At 38.9% G+C, this 15,834-nt stretch overlaps 1 protein-coding gene across 1 annotated transcript in view; it reads left to right on the top strand.

Annotated features, from left to right (window-relative positions):
* The window catches only part of Rab2a (RAB2A, member RAS oncogene family), a 63,947-nt gene that overhangs the window by 28,248 nt on the left and 19,865 nt on the right, over positions 1 to 15,834 (top strand). Inside the window, exons 4-6 of the mRNA XM_021645022.2 lie at positions 3,618 to 3,700; positions 4,127 to 4,219; positions 12,773 to 12,884. Of these exons, the coding sequence (XP_021500697.1) occupies positions 3,618 to 3,700; positions 4,127 to 4,219; positions 12,773 to 12,884 (288 nt within the window). The remainder of the gene's footprint in view (positions 1 to 3,617; positions 3,701 to 4,126; positions 4,220 to 12,772; positions 12,885 to 15,834) is intronic.

The following is a 15,834-nucleotide window of genomic DNA, read 5'->3' on the forward strand; positions in this document are numbered from 1 at the left end:
CTTTTGTAGAGATTTAAAAGTATGATCTCCAACAGGGCAGAGGGCTAATCTCCACCCTCTGTTTTTATATGGGAGTTGACACACCTGTGATCTTATACCCAGGGACCTTAGGACAAGGAGATCAAAAATTCAGGACCAGTTCTTCCCCACTTTTTGAGTGGATCTCACTATGAAGCCCAGACTGGTCCTGAACTCTGTCTTGCTGGAGAAAGTGGAAATGCGGCTTCTTCTATTTTCCTTTCTTCCTTACCTTATGGAGGCATGCTTACGAAACACAGCACGCACATAGTCTGGTTCGCTCTGCCGAGTGGTATATTATATAATAATGTTTTTAATGCAGCAGAAAATATTCCCTTTTGGTTGGAGGCACTTGCTGCCAAGTCTGATAACCTAAATTTGATCCCTGTAACTCATGTAGTAGAAGGAAGGAACTTACTTCTGCACATTGCTCTCTGACCCCTACATATGTGCCATTGCACACCCGCTTGTACACACATACACACACTACATAAATGAATGTAATAACAATAATATTAAGCCTAAACGTTGTCCCTTGGGGCTTTGCCTTAGATAGTCTTAGTGTCTCGGTGTGTTTGTGCGTCCCCACACTCCACTGCTGAGTACACTGAGTACCACGTTCATACTAGGACGTGCTCTATCAACTGAGCTGCATCTCTTTCTCCTTCTTTTCCTTGTTTCTTTCTTTTTTGTAATTTCTTCTTATTTTTATAATTTTTTTCTTTCCTACTTGAATTCTAAAACTCTTCAATAGATTATATCAGAAATAAGATTGGTCGCACACTTAGTGTACCTGAGTGAAAAAAGGCTTCCCTTATCATAAATGTTTTTGCAGTATATCTGTTTTTTTAAATAGCCTTGTTATATTTTTAGTGGTCAACTGTTTTATTTATTTTTTATAACTTTTATTTTTTTATATTAATCATAGGTTATTTACTTTGCATCCCAGCCGTAGTCCCCTCCTTGATTCCCTTCCAATCCCACCCTCTCTCCCTCATCTCCTTCCTGACCCTTTCCAAGTCCACTGATAGGGGAGCTTCTCCTCCCCTTCCATCTGACCCTAGCTTATCAAGTATCTTCTTGTTACAAAAGAAGTAAGTAAAGTGCTTTATTGGGAAGCCATTGCTTACTTTTAGTTTTCTATGATTCATAGGTAACCTTAAAAGATGTTACTTTTTATAGGAGACTAAAATGGGACCTCGATGTTATTTTGCTTTGAGATATGTTGCAAAGACACATCTTGAACTTTTGAGTATGTTTTCTGTAGGTACGATATTAGTCAGTACAATGGGAACTCTATATGATACCTAGTGTCGAAAGGTGTTCTTTAGTTTTTATGATCAGTGCTAATACTGGACCTTTCCTTTTATTCCTCAGGCTCTTCCTTCAATCCTGCTAGAATAATATCAAAACTGTTTAGAGTACTCTATGGAAAAATAACTAAAGGCTGAGCATTGTTTTGTCAGGCTTAAAAAGTTAATATCCTGCTCTACAGGTGGTTACACCTATAATGCAGGAAACAGACAGGAGGATCAGGAGTTCAAGCACAGCCTGGGCCATGGGAGACTCAAATCAAAAGAAATTGTTTTCTCCCCACACCCCATGTTCAAGTGTTAGGATGTTGTTATTCAGTCTATACACATTTCCATTCCTCCCAGAATTACCTTTTTTCTTTCTACTTTCTTTTTTAATTTTGTTTTTATGTTTTTTCTTGTTTGCATGGCTTGCGTTTCATTGTGAGATAAATGGCTAACAGTCAGAGTTAAATATTGTTGTGTAACACTAACTCTCACAAATCTAAAATGTTGAATGCTCATTTCATTTAATCAGTAGTGATAAGACAGAACTACATGGAAGTGCTTTTGTTTTTGTGAGGAGAAAGGGTAAGTGTGCAATGTCCTCCACAAGTTCCTAAGCTTTATGAAAACCTGAAGGGTTTGAACATTGTCTAGGGAAATGGAAAGTGAATAGATAGGTGGAAGGAAATTAGCAAAACAAACATCAGGGATATTCAGAATATTGGTGTTACCAGTAGGAAGAAATTGGCTTTATGAGTGAGAGAGAGAGATAGAGAGAGTGTGTGTGTGTGTGTGTGTGTGTGTGTGTGTGTGTGTGTGTGTTTGGTTTGGTTTTTGTTGTTGCTGTGTTTGAGACATGGTCTCATGTAGCCCAGGCTAACCTAGAACTTTTATGTCCCAGGCTAGCCTAAATTCACAGCCATCCTCCTACCTCAGCCTTCCAGGTGTTGGAATACCAGGCATGAGTTGCTATGGCTGGCTTATTTGCCAGTTGTTTGTTTTGTTTTGTTTTGTTTTGTTTTGTTTTACCTCAGACTATGTGAGAGAACTGGTTTTTTTGTACAGGTTGGTTTTTGTTTGTTTTTCCATGCAGTAGCTTTTGTGTTCTCTCATTCAGCATAAGACGTTTTAAGTGGCTCCTAGAGAGGGCTTGTTAACATAGATCTGGGCATATTGTCATTGAATGAGAAATGTGTCCACTTAGGTGCAGTGGAATACTGACATTTTGTGCATGTGGCTAAGGCACTTGGTTATACGTTTTCAGTCAGCAGGCTTCGTCTGAGTGCCATATGAATACCAGACCCAGTTCTAGGCTCTGAGAGTGGTTGACGTTCAACACGGAGTGTTCATAACGGGTCAGCAAGAAAAGATGTTGGAACATACTGACTTAAGTTTTGGAACAAAACAGAACATGATGGCAAGACTTCATATTTACATCAGAAATTTAGGACTAAGAACATGGAAATCTAAATATTTTTCAAGTTAATATATTTTAGGAACAAAAATTATTTCTATAGTCATAGCCTTTCCCAGCCTTGCTTAGCTGTTTACTATGAGATAGAAAAATTACTGAACTTGGCTTAGTCTCTGGTACCAGTTTCACAAGAAATAAAGATGCCTTTTACATCTGCTTGCCTCTTGACAAGCATTATATATCAAATACAGAGAAAATTGATTGTGTGAAGAAAAATTATATAAATTCAATTCAGACCTTTTTTCAGTTTTTCATAATAAAATGATTGCTCAAAGAATTCCATCTTGTGGCTGTTGAAAGCCCACTGCAGTTTATGGTATAACTGATAAAATCTGCATCCTTGGCCTTCTGACAACCTTTCCACCAGCAGATGGTGGGCGTAAAGATGTCATTCATCATTTATTTACAATGGGTTTTATTTATTCTAGTGTCAACAGCTGCCCCAGGGAGTGGGTTATTGAATTCAAATGTGAGGCTCTGGGTTATTTGCTTCCTTTCAAATTTGTCTTCAGAGCTTAGTTGCTAGGAGTCCGTTCTGTGCTCTAATAATGATTCATGTATTGTGAAGCCATTCAGTAAATTGGGTTGTCAGGGATTGCCAAAAAGGGTTAGGGGTCTTGTTTGAGGGTGGGAGGGTAGTGGGAATGGCAGCCTGTGCATCCTGGTGATTGGAGCCGTAGTTATTATTTGACTTTTTCCTAAGACTGGTTAAGTTTTTCCCCCGTTTATAACTGCCTTTTTTTTCATGCTCATTGTAGGTGTAATATGAAAATGTAGAAAGGTTGTCATTGTAAAGGAAACTTCTCACATTTTTATTTTTTTCACAGGCGGGGCAGGAGTCCTTTCGCTCTATCACAAGGTCCTATTACAGAGGTGCGGCGGGGGCTTTACTAGTGTATGATATTACAAGGTGAGTAGGTGTTAGTTTTTCAACTCAGTACAAGGAGACTTTCTTGACCCGTGTGGTTACCAGTAACAACACTATGTCGCCTTCAGCTGTAGCTACTCACCCTTAAAACTGTATCTTAAATCAAATTTAAATATTCTCAAAATCTGCAGGTCAGTTCTTTCTTATTTAAGTAAGTACCCCAGAATGATCAGTTTGCTGTTATTATATAGTCATTGGAATTTCTAAACTGTGCTAATAGTTGTGTTTATTCTAACTGAAATGTTAAAATAACAGAGAGCGCTAAACCCAAGTACTGTGCTTTAGCTATGGTTCTCATAGTATGAGTGGCTGTGGCTAATGTGGCTAATGCCAGAGGAGTGCAGACTGCTCACTGTGTGCTACAAAGAGAAATGCTGAAAACTGTAATCATATTCCACCTGTGTTTAGGAGAGACACATTCAACCACTTGACAACCTGGTTAGAAGATGCCCGTCAGCATTCCAATTCCAACATGGTCATCATGCTTATTGGAAATAAAAGGTAAAAGAGCTAACTCAAAGCTTAACTTGTCTTCATGGGGAGCATTGTAATTACGATTTGTGACTGCTTTTCTTGTACATTTGTCTGCATGAAAGTTACTGACTTTTTATTCGAATCCTAAGCTATTTTTTAGATCTTACCATTATTTTTAGCTTCTTATTAGTTAATTTATTTTATGTGTATAGGTGTTTTGCCTGAGTGGATTTACATGCACCATGTGCGTGCCCTACGGAGGTCAGGAGAGGGCATCAGACCCTGGACCTGGCTGTTGTGAGCCACTGTTCATGCTAGAAATTGAACCAAGTCCTTGGAAAGAGCAGATAATTGCTCTTAACCTCTGAACCATCTCTCTGATCCCAAAAATTTACTAGTACTGTTGTTATGTATTACTATTTAAAATAGGATTTGTTCAAAGGCATACATTTTCAAAACAGCCCAAGGAAGTTTTGTCTGCCTGCCTTTAATCCCAGCACTCAACAAAATCAGGCAGATATGTGAGAATTATATCTAGGCCAGCCTGGTCCGTATAGTGAGTTCCAGACCGCCCAGAACTTACATAGTGAGACCCTACCTCAATAAATAAATAAATAAATAAATAAATAAATAAAATAGCGATTTGTTGGAAGGATAAGTAACTATTAAGTATCCAAATTAAACTGGGTATGGTGGCACACAGCAGTAATCTGAGAGGCTGAAGCAGGAAGAGTATGATTATATAACATGGCCCTGGTTTCAAGTTCATGAAAACTACATGTGTTCATATTTATATTATCCTATTTGTTTTAAATACTTAACAATAGAAATATGTATCTAGAATTCAGGAAAATGGTTCTCATTTTAATTCATCATAACTATTAATACGATAAGAGGTTAGTTGGATGTATGAGTGCTAACGCGCTTATAGTATTATTGTTCAGTAAATATACAAGTCTTTCACTTGCTTGGCTAGAGTTACCCCAAGATACTTTATATTATTAGAGGCTATTATGAGAGTTGTTTCCCTGATTTCTCTCTTAGTCCATTTGACATTTGTAGATAGGAAGGCTACTGATTTTTGTGAGTTAATTTTGTATCTAGCCACTTTATCAGCTGTAGGAGTTTTTTAGTGGAATTTTTGGGATCACTTATGTATATTATTATATCATTTACCAATAAAGATACTTTGACTAGTTCCTTTCCAATTTGTATGCCATTGATTGCCTTCTGGCTGAGATTCAAGTACTGAGCAGGGGCTGCGTCTATCATGAACTTGGTTGCCTAACCCTAACCCTGACCCCCTTGAAAAGTGATCACTTGCCACGCCACAAAGGAAGAGGAAACAGTTAGTCCTGATGAGACTTGATAAGCTAGGATCAGATGGTAGGGGACTCCCACTGTCAGTAGACTAGGGGAAGGGCATAGGGGAGAGGGCAGAAGGATGAGACCAGGAGAAGATGAGGGAGGGGGCTATAATTGGGATATAAAAATGAATAAATTATAAAAAAAAATTTAAATAATAAAGATTCAAGTACTATATTATGTATGGAGAGAATGGACAGCCTTCTCTTATTTCTGTTTTTAGTGGAATTGCTTTGAGTTTCTTTCCATTTAATTTGATGTTGGCTATTGACTTGCTGTAAACTGCCTTTATTGTGTTTAGATATGTCTTTTTTATCTCTCACCTCTCTAGGACTTTTATCTTGAAGGGATGTTGGATTTTGTCAAAGGCTTTTTCTGCATTTAATGAGGTCATCACATGTTTTTGCCTTTCAGGTTGTTCATATGGTAGATTACATTAATCAATTTATGTATATTGACCCATCCCTGCATCTCTGGATGAAGCTTACCTGATCATAGTGGATGATTTTTTTTATGTGTTCTTGGATTTGGTTTGCATGTATTTTGTTGAAAATTTTTGCATCTATGTTCATGAGGAAAATTGGTCTGTAATTGTCTCTGTTAATGTCTTTATGTAGTTGGAGTATTAGGGTAACTGTGGCATCATAAAAGAAATTTGGCAATGTTTTTTCTGTTTCTACTTGGTGAATAATTAGAGGAGTATTGGCATTAATTCTTTCTTGAAACTCTGTTAGAAATAAATTCTAAAACCATCTCTGGCCCTGGACATTTTTGGTTGGTCGATTTTTTTTTTTTTTTATGACTGGTTCTGTTTAATTAGGGATTATAAGTTTCTTTAAATTGTTTATCTGATCTTGATTTAACTTCGGTGTTACATATTGAAAAATTACTCATGTCTTTTAGATTTTCAATTTAGTGGAGTACAGGTTTTTAAAGTATGTCCCTATGATTCTGGATTTTCTTGGTATCTGTTGTTATGTCGCCATTTTCATTTCTAATTACATTAATTTCTATATTCATTTAGTTACTTAATCTTAATGATTTTCTCAAAAAAAACCAACTCTTTGTTTTGTTGATTCTTTGTGTTGTTTTTACTTGTTATTGTTCCTATGTTACTGACTTAAGCCCTGAGTTGTTGCCATTTACTCCTTCAGGGTGTTATTTCTTCTTTTTCTTCTAGCGCTTTCAGGTGTTACTAGCAGGAGATCTTCAGTTTTGTTTTGTTTTGTTTTAATCTAGGTACTTAGTGCTATGAAGGTACCTCTTAGAACCACCTTCATTGTGTCTCACAAGTTTGGGTATTCTGTGTTTTCATTTTTATTCATTTCTTAGAAGTTTTAATTTCTTTTTAAATTTCTGCCTTGACTTTTTTTTTTTTTTTAATTCAGTAGTGAGGTATTCCATTTCCATGAGTTTGTAAGCTTTCTGTTGTTGAAATCCAGCTTTCATCTGTGGTGGTCACAGAGGATGCAGGATGTTACCTTAGTTTTCTGTTGAGACTTGTTTGTGTTTGAGTATGTGGTCACTTTTGGATAAAGTTCCATGAGGTGCTGAGAAGAAGGTATATTCTTTTGTGTTTGGGTGAAATGTCCTGTAAATGTCTGTTAGGTCCATTTGGTTTATAAATCATTTATCTCCAGTATTTCTCTTTATTTTGTCTGAGTGACCTGCCTATTGGTGTAAGTGGGAATTAAAGTCTCCCACTATCAGTGTGTGAGAGTCAGCATGTGATTTAAGCTGAAGCAGTGTTAGGAATTGCAGTTCTCTCATGGTGGGTTTTTTTCTTTGAGTATGTAAGGTCCTTCCCTATCTCTTCTGATTAGTTTTGGATGAAGTCTATTTTGTCAGAATCAAAAGAGACTACTCCAAGCTACTTCTTAGGTCTGTTTGCGTAGAATATCATTTTTCATCCTTACACCCTGAGTTGATGTCTATGCTTGATGTTAAGGTGTGTCTCTTAGACACCATAGATGGATGGCTCCTGCTTTTGTATCCATTCTGTTAGTCTGTGTCTTTTTATTGAGGAATTAACACCATTCATTTTGAGAGATATTAATGAGTAGTGTTTGTTGATTCCTGTTATTTTGTTGTGGTGTGTGTGTGTGTGTGTGTGTGTGTGTTTCTCCTTTTTTGATTTGCTGATCTGGGATTATTTTGTTTGTGTTTTCTTGGGTGTGGTTAGCCTCTTTAGATTGGCTTTTTTCTTGAACTTTTGTAGGGCTGGGTTTATAGATAGATATTACGTAAATTTGATTTTATCATGGAATGTCTCATTTTGTCTATTGTGAGTGAAAGTTTTGCTGGGTGTAGTAGTCTGGGCTGGAATCTGGGGTCTCTTAGAGTTATTAGGGCATCTGTCCTCTGGCTTTTACAATCTCCATTGAGAAGTCAGGTTTAATTCGATTAGGTTTGTCTTGATATGTTCCTTGGTCTTTTTTTTCCTTGCAGCTTTTTATGTTCTCTGTGTTCTGAACATGTAGTAGTTTTATTATGTGCTATGGTGGTTTGAATAGTAATGGCCCCCATAGACTCCTGTATTTGAATATTTGGTCTTTAGAGAGTGCCACCCTTAGGGGATATGGTCTTGCTGGAGTAGGTGTGACCTTATTGGAGGAAGTGTGTCCATGTAGGGGCAGGCTTTGAGGTCTCAGATGCTTAAGCCCAGGCCCAGTTGCACACAGTTCTGCTCACCTGAGGATCTAGATACAGAACTCACAGCTCCTTCTGCAGCACTATGTCTGCCTGCAAGCTGCCATGCTTCTCACCATGGTGATAATGGGCTAAATCTCTGAAACTGTATGCCAGCCCAAATTAAATGTTTGCCTTTGTAAAAGTTGCCTTGGTTATGGTGTTCCTTCACAGCAATGGAAACCCTAACTAAGACGTGTGCCAAGGGCACTCTCTTTTCTGGCCCAGCCTATTTGGTGTTATGTATGCTTCTTGCACCTTCATGAGCATCTCATTCTTTAAGTTGGAGAAATTTTCCTCTATGATATTATTGAAAATATTTTCTGCACCTTTGAATTGTGTTTCTTTTTCTTTCCCTTCCTATTATTTTCAGAATCTTTTTTTTTTCTTCCTTACATTGTCCCAGATTTCCTGAATGTTTTGTGCCAGGAATTTTTTAGATCAAACATTTTCTGTGACCAGGGTATTAATTTCTTCCTGTCTTCAATGTCTGAGATTGTCTCTTCCATCTCTTTTATTCTGTTGGTGAGGATTGTCTTGGAGTTTCCTGTTTAAGTTCCTAAATTTTTCATTTCCAGATTTCCCTGAGTTTGGGTTTTCTTTATTATGTTTCCACTTTCATTTCTTGAGCGGTTTTATTTAATTCCTTCCTCCACTGTTTGTTTGTGTTTTCATTGATTTCCATATAGGATTTATTCATTTCTTCTTTAAGGACTTCTGTCATATTCATAAAGACTGTTTTAAGTTTTTTGTTTTGTTTGTGCTTCAGCAGTGTTGGAATATTCAGAGCCTGCTGTGGTAGGGTTGCTGGACCGTAGGGAAGACATAATATTGTCGATTAAGTTTTAGTGTGGGATCTAGGCTCCTGTGTTTGGGAAGATTTTAATTCTAGATGCTGATATCTGGCCTAGTCTTTATCGGGTGAGGGTTTTGTTCCTTGGTGTTTGTTGCCCTTTCTGGTTCCTAGGCGAGTGTGGTAGCTGTGTGCTACCTGGTATAAAATTCTCCTGGGATCCTGCTGGATGTGGCCACTGTAGGTGCCAAGTAAAATGTGTTTCTAATTGTTGGGAACAGATGCTTAGGAATGAGGATGGACTAGAGGAGGGCAGAGGGGGTCCACAGGAGGAAGGAAAGCAGTGTGTTCCACCAGGACTTATGTAGTTCCCTGAGGATGGGAGCAGAAAGTGAGGAGAAGGCATATCAGGTTGTCAGCTACTAAGCTAAGGGTTAGAATTTGAGGAATGCAAGGAGAGGTGAAGATCTGCAGCTGGCTGGCCTTTGGGTTTCTAGGGAGTGCCTTCTGGAGTTGGGGGCTGATGTAAAGCAGTGGGTGAGGGGAGGGAAGTTTAGAGGAGAAGAGCTGTGTAATCCACTGGAGAAAGGGATAACTATTGAGGAGAAGACGAAGCAGTTGGTCTGTCACAGAGTCGATGTGTGACTTGGGGATTAGAGTTGGAGGAGCTCACAAGAGGTCAAGCTCTGCAGTTAGCCTGTCTGCTTTTCTGGCTGGACTAGCCTGTGGGTTCCCAGGAAGTGCCTGCTGGAGGTGGGGCTGGGATAAGGCAAGAGCATGGGGGAGGGAAGTTAGTAGGGGAAGATCTGGTGAGTCACTGGAGATGGAGGTGGAGGGGAAGGATTCCTTCAGCAGGTAGTGTGCTGCAGAGCTAGGGACTGGCTAATTGGATTTGGAGGGCAGGAGGGAAAGGTGAAGTATTTAGCCTGCTTGCCTTCCTGGCTGGAGTGACCTGCCAATAATGATGGTTTTAAATGGTAGAAATGAAATTCATTTGTTCCTCAGGGTTATTAATACTGTGAGCAAATAATGTTATTTAACTAACTTAATGACAAGCATTTAAAGCTTTTATCTCATCAATTAGTGAAGAAACCAGTTAGATATATGGCCAGTTCAAAGGAGAACTCAGAATGCCACACATTCTGAAAAGGAATTCGAGTGAATTTACAGACAGATGAACACTAAAGGATATTCATCCCTCCTGCATAGCTATTAGTAGCAACTATTGCCTTGTTATCCATTTCCACAAATAAATCTCTGTCTCTACAATCTGAAAAATCGTGAGATGTGGTAGCAATAGTGGGAGATTATTACAGAGTGAATTAATATTTTACGGGAGATCATATGTTTTATCAAACTAAAAAGATGGGTGAGTTTGCCAGCCCAATCCATATAAGGGTGAAACTGTAGGATCACAGGTAGGTCTGTGCTACTTCAGGCTACACAGTGAGACCCTGTTTTAAAAACACCAGTGTAAGCAAAGAAAAAGGACAACAGTGATATCAAAAACTAGTGGTTTCGTTTGGGAAGATTGAGAACAGGTCTTTACTGTGTACCTGTGGCCTCAGAGTGGCCCTGTCCTGTCTCAGCCTGTTCATTGCTAGGATTACCACCATGCCTAGCTACAAAACTATTTTTTTGAGAAAATAGATAAAATAGATAGGGATCATATTCTCAGAATCAGAAAACTCCTACTTAAAAAAAAAAGTCTTAAGGCTGTATCTCACTGGATGGTGGTGGCGCATTCCTGCAATCCCATCAGAGGCAGAGGTAGGCAGATCTCTGAGTTTGAGGCCAGAGGACAGCCAAGGCTACACAGAGAAACCCTGTCTCAAGAAAAAAAGGAAAAGAAAAGACTGTGTCTTATGTATCTCAGGCTGTCTTCAAACTCGTAGCCAAGGATGACTCTTACATTCCTCCCTCCAACCCCCAGATGCTGGGAATGCAAGCATGAGCCGCCATCTAGTTTATGAAAGCTAAGTACTTTTAAGATAGTTTTTTCAAGATTTATCTTAAAAGTTATTCTAATACCAAGCAATATTTTGTATATTTTAAGGGGATTAGTCACAATCTGCTTTAATTTTTTTTTAAATATGAAAACTGTAGTCTAACCATAGTCTAACTTTGACAAAGGAGAACAAAATTGGAAGATATACTGATTTTACCAATATAGATTTTTGTTATTTGTTGTTGAACGGGGAGGGGGGTTGTCTGGTTGTTTTTGTTTTGTTTTTCTCACAAAGTCTCTATAGTTGGCCTAGAACTCACTCTGAGATCTCATGCTGTCCTTGAACTTGTAGTGACCCAGGCTGGGACTCCAGGTGCCCTTTGGCTCCATATCCCCACCCATCCCATCCTACCTGGCAGATCCTGTATCCTGAAAAGTGGAAGCAGGAAGTGGGAACGGCAAGGGGTGAAAGAAACCTCAGGCAGTGATGGGCGCACTCATGAGAAATAGACTTCTAAGGAGTCAGCCTCAGTGAGACAGCTTGTTTAATTGGGGTGGGGCAAAAGCTATATAAACCTTTAGGGGTTGAGTAGGGGCTGTGGGGTGAGTGTACATCATTTGTTGGGGCTAAGGATGCTAGGAATGCCTTATTTGCAAGAGGAGGAATTCCAGGTGTTGCCAGATGTGACCTTATAAGGGAAGAGAGGGTTTAACCTGGCCACCGGGCTGCTTGACTACCTCAAGGATGGCAAGGGTTGGGGTGCTGCATAAACAGGGACATGCAGCCCCAGGGCAGGGAGGGAGCAAGCCCTACTCCTGCCAAGCTCAGGACAAGAGTTGGACATGCCTCAACCCCACTCTTGCTCCTGTCCAACTCCCTTAGTCCCTTCGCTCTCCGGCCCAACATAAAGGTATTTGCCACCATGCCCAGCAAGGTTTATAAGGCTTTAGTACTTCGGTCAGCTTTCTGTTATTATGAGAAAAATATCTAACTGAACATAAAATTCAAGTGAGAAAAGATTTCATTAGATTGCTCGTTCTTGCTTTAGGTGAGTGAAAGACAAACAGAAATACTAAGTTATGTAAATTAATGCATTTATATACAGTAATTATCAATGTTTTCAACTTTTATAATAAAGCATGCTTAAACTCTGTCCTGCACTAATCCAGTTCTTTATGAAAAAACAGAGAGGAGACTAACTGCCTTACAGTGTTGACTTCTGTGTGTCCCTACCCATCTCCCTGTGGTTTTGCTTTAAGAAGAAACTGAGCATTAAATCAAGATAATCTAATCCATGTTTCAGCTCCAAACACTTTGGGGTTTACAAAGTTTCTTATAACTCTGGGGAGTTAGATGGCAGATTTTTTTTTAACACATTTTTAGAAACTCGGGAACTGTGGACAGTGGATGAGGAGATAGGCTTAGTCCTCTTCTTTTAAACTGTCATTTTTAGCCAGGTGACTTTCTGCTTTGGTAACCTACTGTTTTTGAAGATGAGGTGCTCTACCTTAGCTGCCTTCCTGCTACTGCTGTAAGCATCTTAACATTCTGGAACTCAGGCTTGGAATATTTTTCTGCTGGAATTCTAGTCACTGGAAAGTAGGCAGTGTATTTCAGACATTTTGACATTCATAACACCCTGAATAATAAAGCAAATTGTTAGGAATGAAACTGCTGAAAAAATGGTCAGTGTAATGTTGAGTCCCATGGTGCATTTTCTGCCAACTGACTCCTCTATTTGTGCTATGCTAGTTACTGATAAAACTCTTTCTCTCCTGTGTTCAGTGACTTAGAATCTAGGAGAGAAGTGAAAAAAGAAGAAGGTGAAGCTTTTGCACGAGAGCATGGACTTATCTTCATGGAAACTTCTGCCAAGACTGCTTCCAATGTAGAGGAGGTAAGTAAGTTAGGGCCGCATCCATTTGCTTACAGGTGTAGTCCATAGACATTAATATTGTATTTACTGCTCTTTATTCTGTAAGGTTAAGTTTCTAGTAGTTGTTGAATGTAATAAAATAGAACAGTAGCTTGCTTTTTTTTTTAATTCTTTATTATGTGTATTTCCTGTCCATCTCTTGTCTCTGAAGCCCTGTGGCCTGCATATGTCAGTACGTCTCTCTGTATGCAGTATCATTGCCTAAGAATTGTGCTGTCTGTAATGGGTGAAAATTAAATTACCTCATTTTGTTGTTGTTGATTTAATGAGCCTAAAGTTTCATGAACACATTTTTTATGCTACATTATTTGGATATACTACACTAGTACATGATTAGAATTTACTATATTTTACATTTTATGAAAAGAGAAAATGAGGCTAAGAGAGGGGTTTACTTGAAGTAATGATAAATTTCTTCCTCCTAGGTGAGAACAGCTTATAAAAATAACTGAAAGGGACCCTAGAAAACAGTGGCTGGAAGAACTCATTGTTTTAAGTATATCCGAGGAAAAGGCCCCATACATTAGCTAGTGTAGCGCTTTTCGTGTAGTATCTCATTAGTAAATATTAAGCTAATCCTTGGTGCTCTTCTCCTTAACCCTTGAATTCAAAAATTAACTGTAATAATTCTGTGACACTATCTTATTTGATGAAGAAGTCTTCCTTGATAAGATACACTTATCTATACTTGATGAGGTACCCTGGGATGATTCTAAATGCATTTCCTACGGCACTAACTAGTGCTTGTTAGTAGCAGTAATTACAGCTTGATAACATACATTTCCCTTCACACAGAACACCCAGTGAGAAATACCTTCCACCCTTTTGTCTGTCTTCAAGGAGAAATGCACACGTAAATGTATGAAATTGTTTCAGAGAGCTTCTCCTCTGTTGGTGGTGTTGCAGTTGAAATCATAAGGCCAGTCTTTGGTGGGGAAGGGTTTCAAGACATCTAAGGCATTAATGAAGACTCATACTGTGAGGTCAGATAACAAGGCTTCAATTCATGGGAAAAGTTTAGACTTCTAATTCTGTCTCTAGTGTGTGTGTGTGTGTGTGTGTGTGTGTGTGTGTGTGTGTTCCTTAACAAATAACAATTTATTTTTAAGCAGTAAATTGCTGTTGTCCTTTTGGTTGAATATTTGAATGAAATGCTGTGTTTCTGGAGTAGATAAGCATATCTCTCTCTCTCTCATATATATATATATATATATATATATATATATATATATATATATATATATGATTTATAAACCAATTGTTTAAATTTCATTTGAGCAAGAATTTGCCTTATAAGAAAATAGTATTTTACTTAACAATTTGCCTCCCCAAAGCTAAATATATTATGTTGAAGTATTTTAAGACTATTACTGTACTTAAAAGAGGGTGGAATGGAGTGGGGCATAGTGACTAATGCCTATAATCCCAGCACTCAGGACGCTGACTCAAGTAGGATGACCATGAATTTGAAACTAACTTGGTAGCTAACTTCTGCTGCTGAGAAGATAGACTAGATTAACTTTTCCTGTTGCCAAGTACAACTAAAAGAAAGCCAGAGTATCAGGAAAGAGGCCCATAGATACAGCAGAGAGAGAAAGCTCTTAGGGGATCTTGAGTCTTAGGGTGCTGTTCTAGGTTGGGGTATGATAAAGTGCTTGTCTGACTTGCATAAATGGCCTAGATCTCAGTGCCACCAAGAAAGAACAGGAGAGGGATAAACAGAAGCTTGTGGTAACACACACCTATAATATCAGTTCTTAGGGAATGACTCAGACCATGGTGAGTTTCAGGCCAGCCTGTTTACACAGTGAGTCCTTAATTCAAAACACAAAACAAGTAAGTCTGGAGAGATGGCTCAGTGGTTGAAAGCACTGGCTGCTCTTGCAGAGGTCCTGGATTTAATTCCCAGCACCGACATGGCAGCTCACAACCATCTCTAACTAGTCCCATGGGATCTGATACCTCCTCTGTCATACAGATGTACCTGAAGACACTCATATACATAAAATACATAAATAAATAGATATTTATTTATTTATTCACTCTGTTATAAGAGGACCCGTATCCACCACTAGACTAAGATTTTCCCAGTATTACTTAGCAGTAAAGCAATAGTACCACGCTTCCCAGTGTCAGAGAAAAGTGTCAGAGGAAGCCCACAAAGCAGTTGGCTAACTGCAGCCCAGAGTCTCATAGTGTGACCCTCAAAATGCCTAACTTCCAGTGGAAGACTCCCTGCATACCTACACCAGGAAGCTCACACTGGATGAGAAGAGGTACGTGTGATGGCTTGCATACCTGTGATTCCAGTGCTTGGGAGGCAGAGATAGGATTCTTGTGATTTCAAGGCCAGTGGGTGGTTGAGTTCTAAGGTAGCCTAGGGTATAGAGTAAAACCCCTGAAACAAAAGCAAAAAGACCACTGAGAGCCAGGTGATGGTGGTGACACACACCTTTAATTCCAGCACTGGGGAGGCAGAGGCAGGTGGATCACTGTGAGTTTGAGGCCAACTTAATCTATAGAGTGAGTTCCTGGACAGCCAAGACTACACAGAGAAATCCTGTCTTAAAAAAAAAAAAAAAAGATCACTGAAATGGAAAAGATACTACAATTACTGAGGTGAAATGTCTTAAATGGAAGCAGGTCATGAAGCAGATATGGCCAAATTCAAGAACTGTAGCACACACAGTAGCATCACATAAACCGCAGTCATGAAACTTTGGCACTCTTTAAAGAGATAGACCCTGAGTTTCTGAGGAACATGCATATACCAAGAGCTGCCAGAAGGAACAACTAAAGAAGGTATAGGCCAATGAGGTCATGAGATCTGTGCCTTCCTTAAGCCCACAGAGGTGCTTAAGCTCAGTCAGCATGTCTTCATCACTCACCTGAAACCAAAAGGCAGTCTCAG

Source organism: Meriones unguiculatus, chromosome 6, assembly GCF_030254825.1.
Source record: "Meriones unguiculatus strain TT.TT164.6M chromosome 6, Bangor_MerUng_6.1, whole genome shotgun sequence".
Taxonomy (NCBI): Eukaryota; Metazoa; Chordata; class Mammalia; order Rodentia; family Muridae; genus Meriones; species Meriones unguiculatus.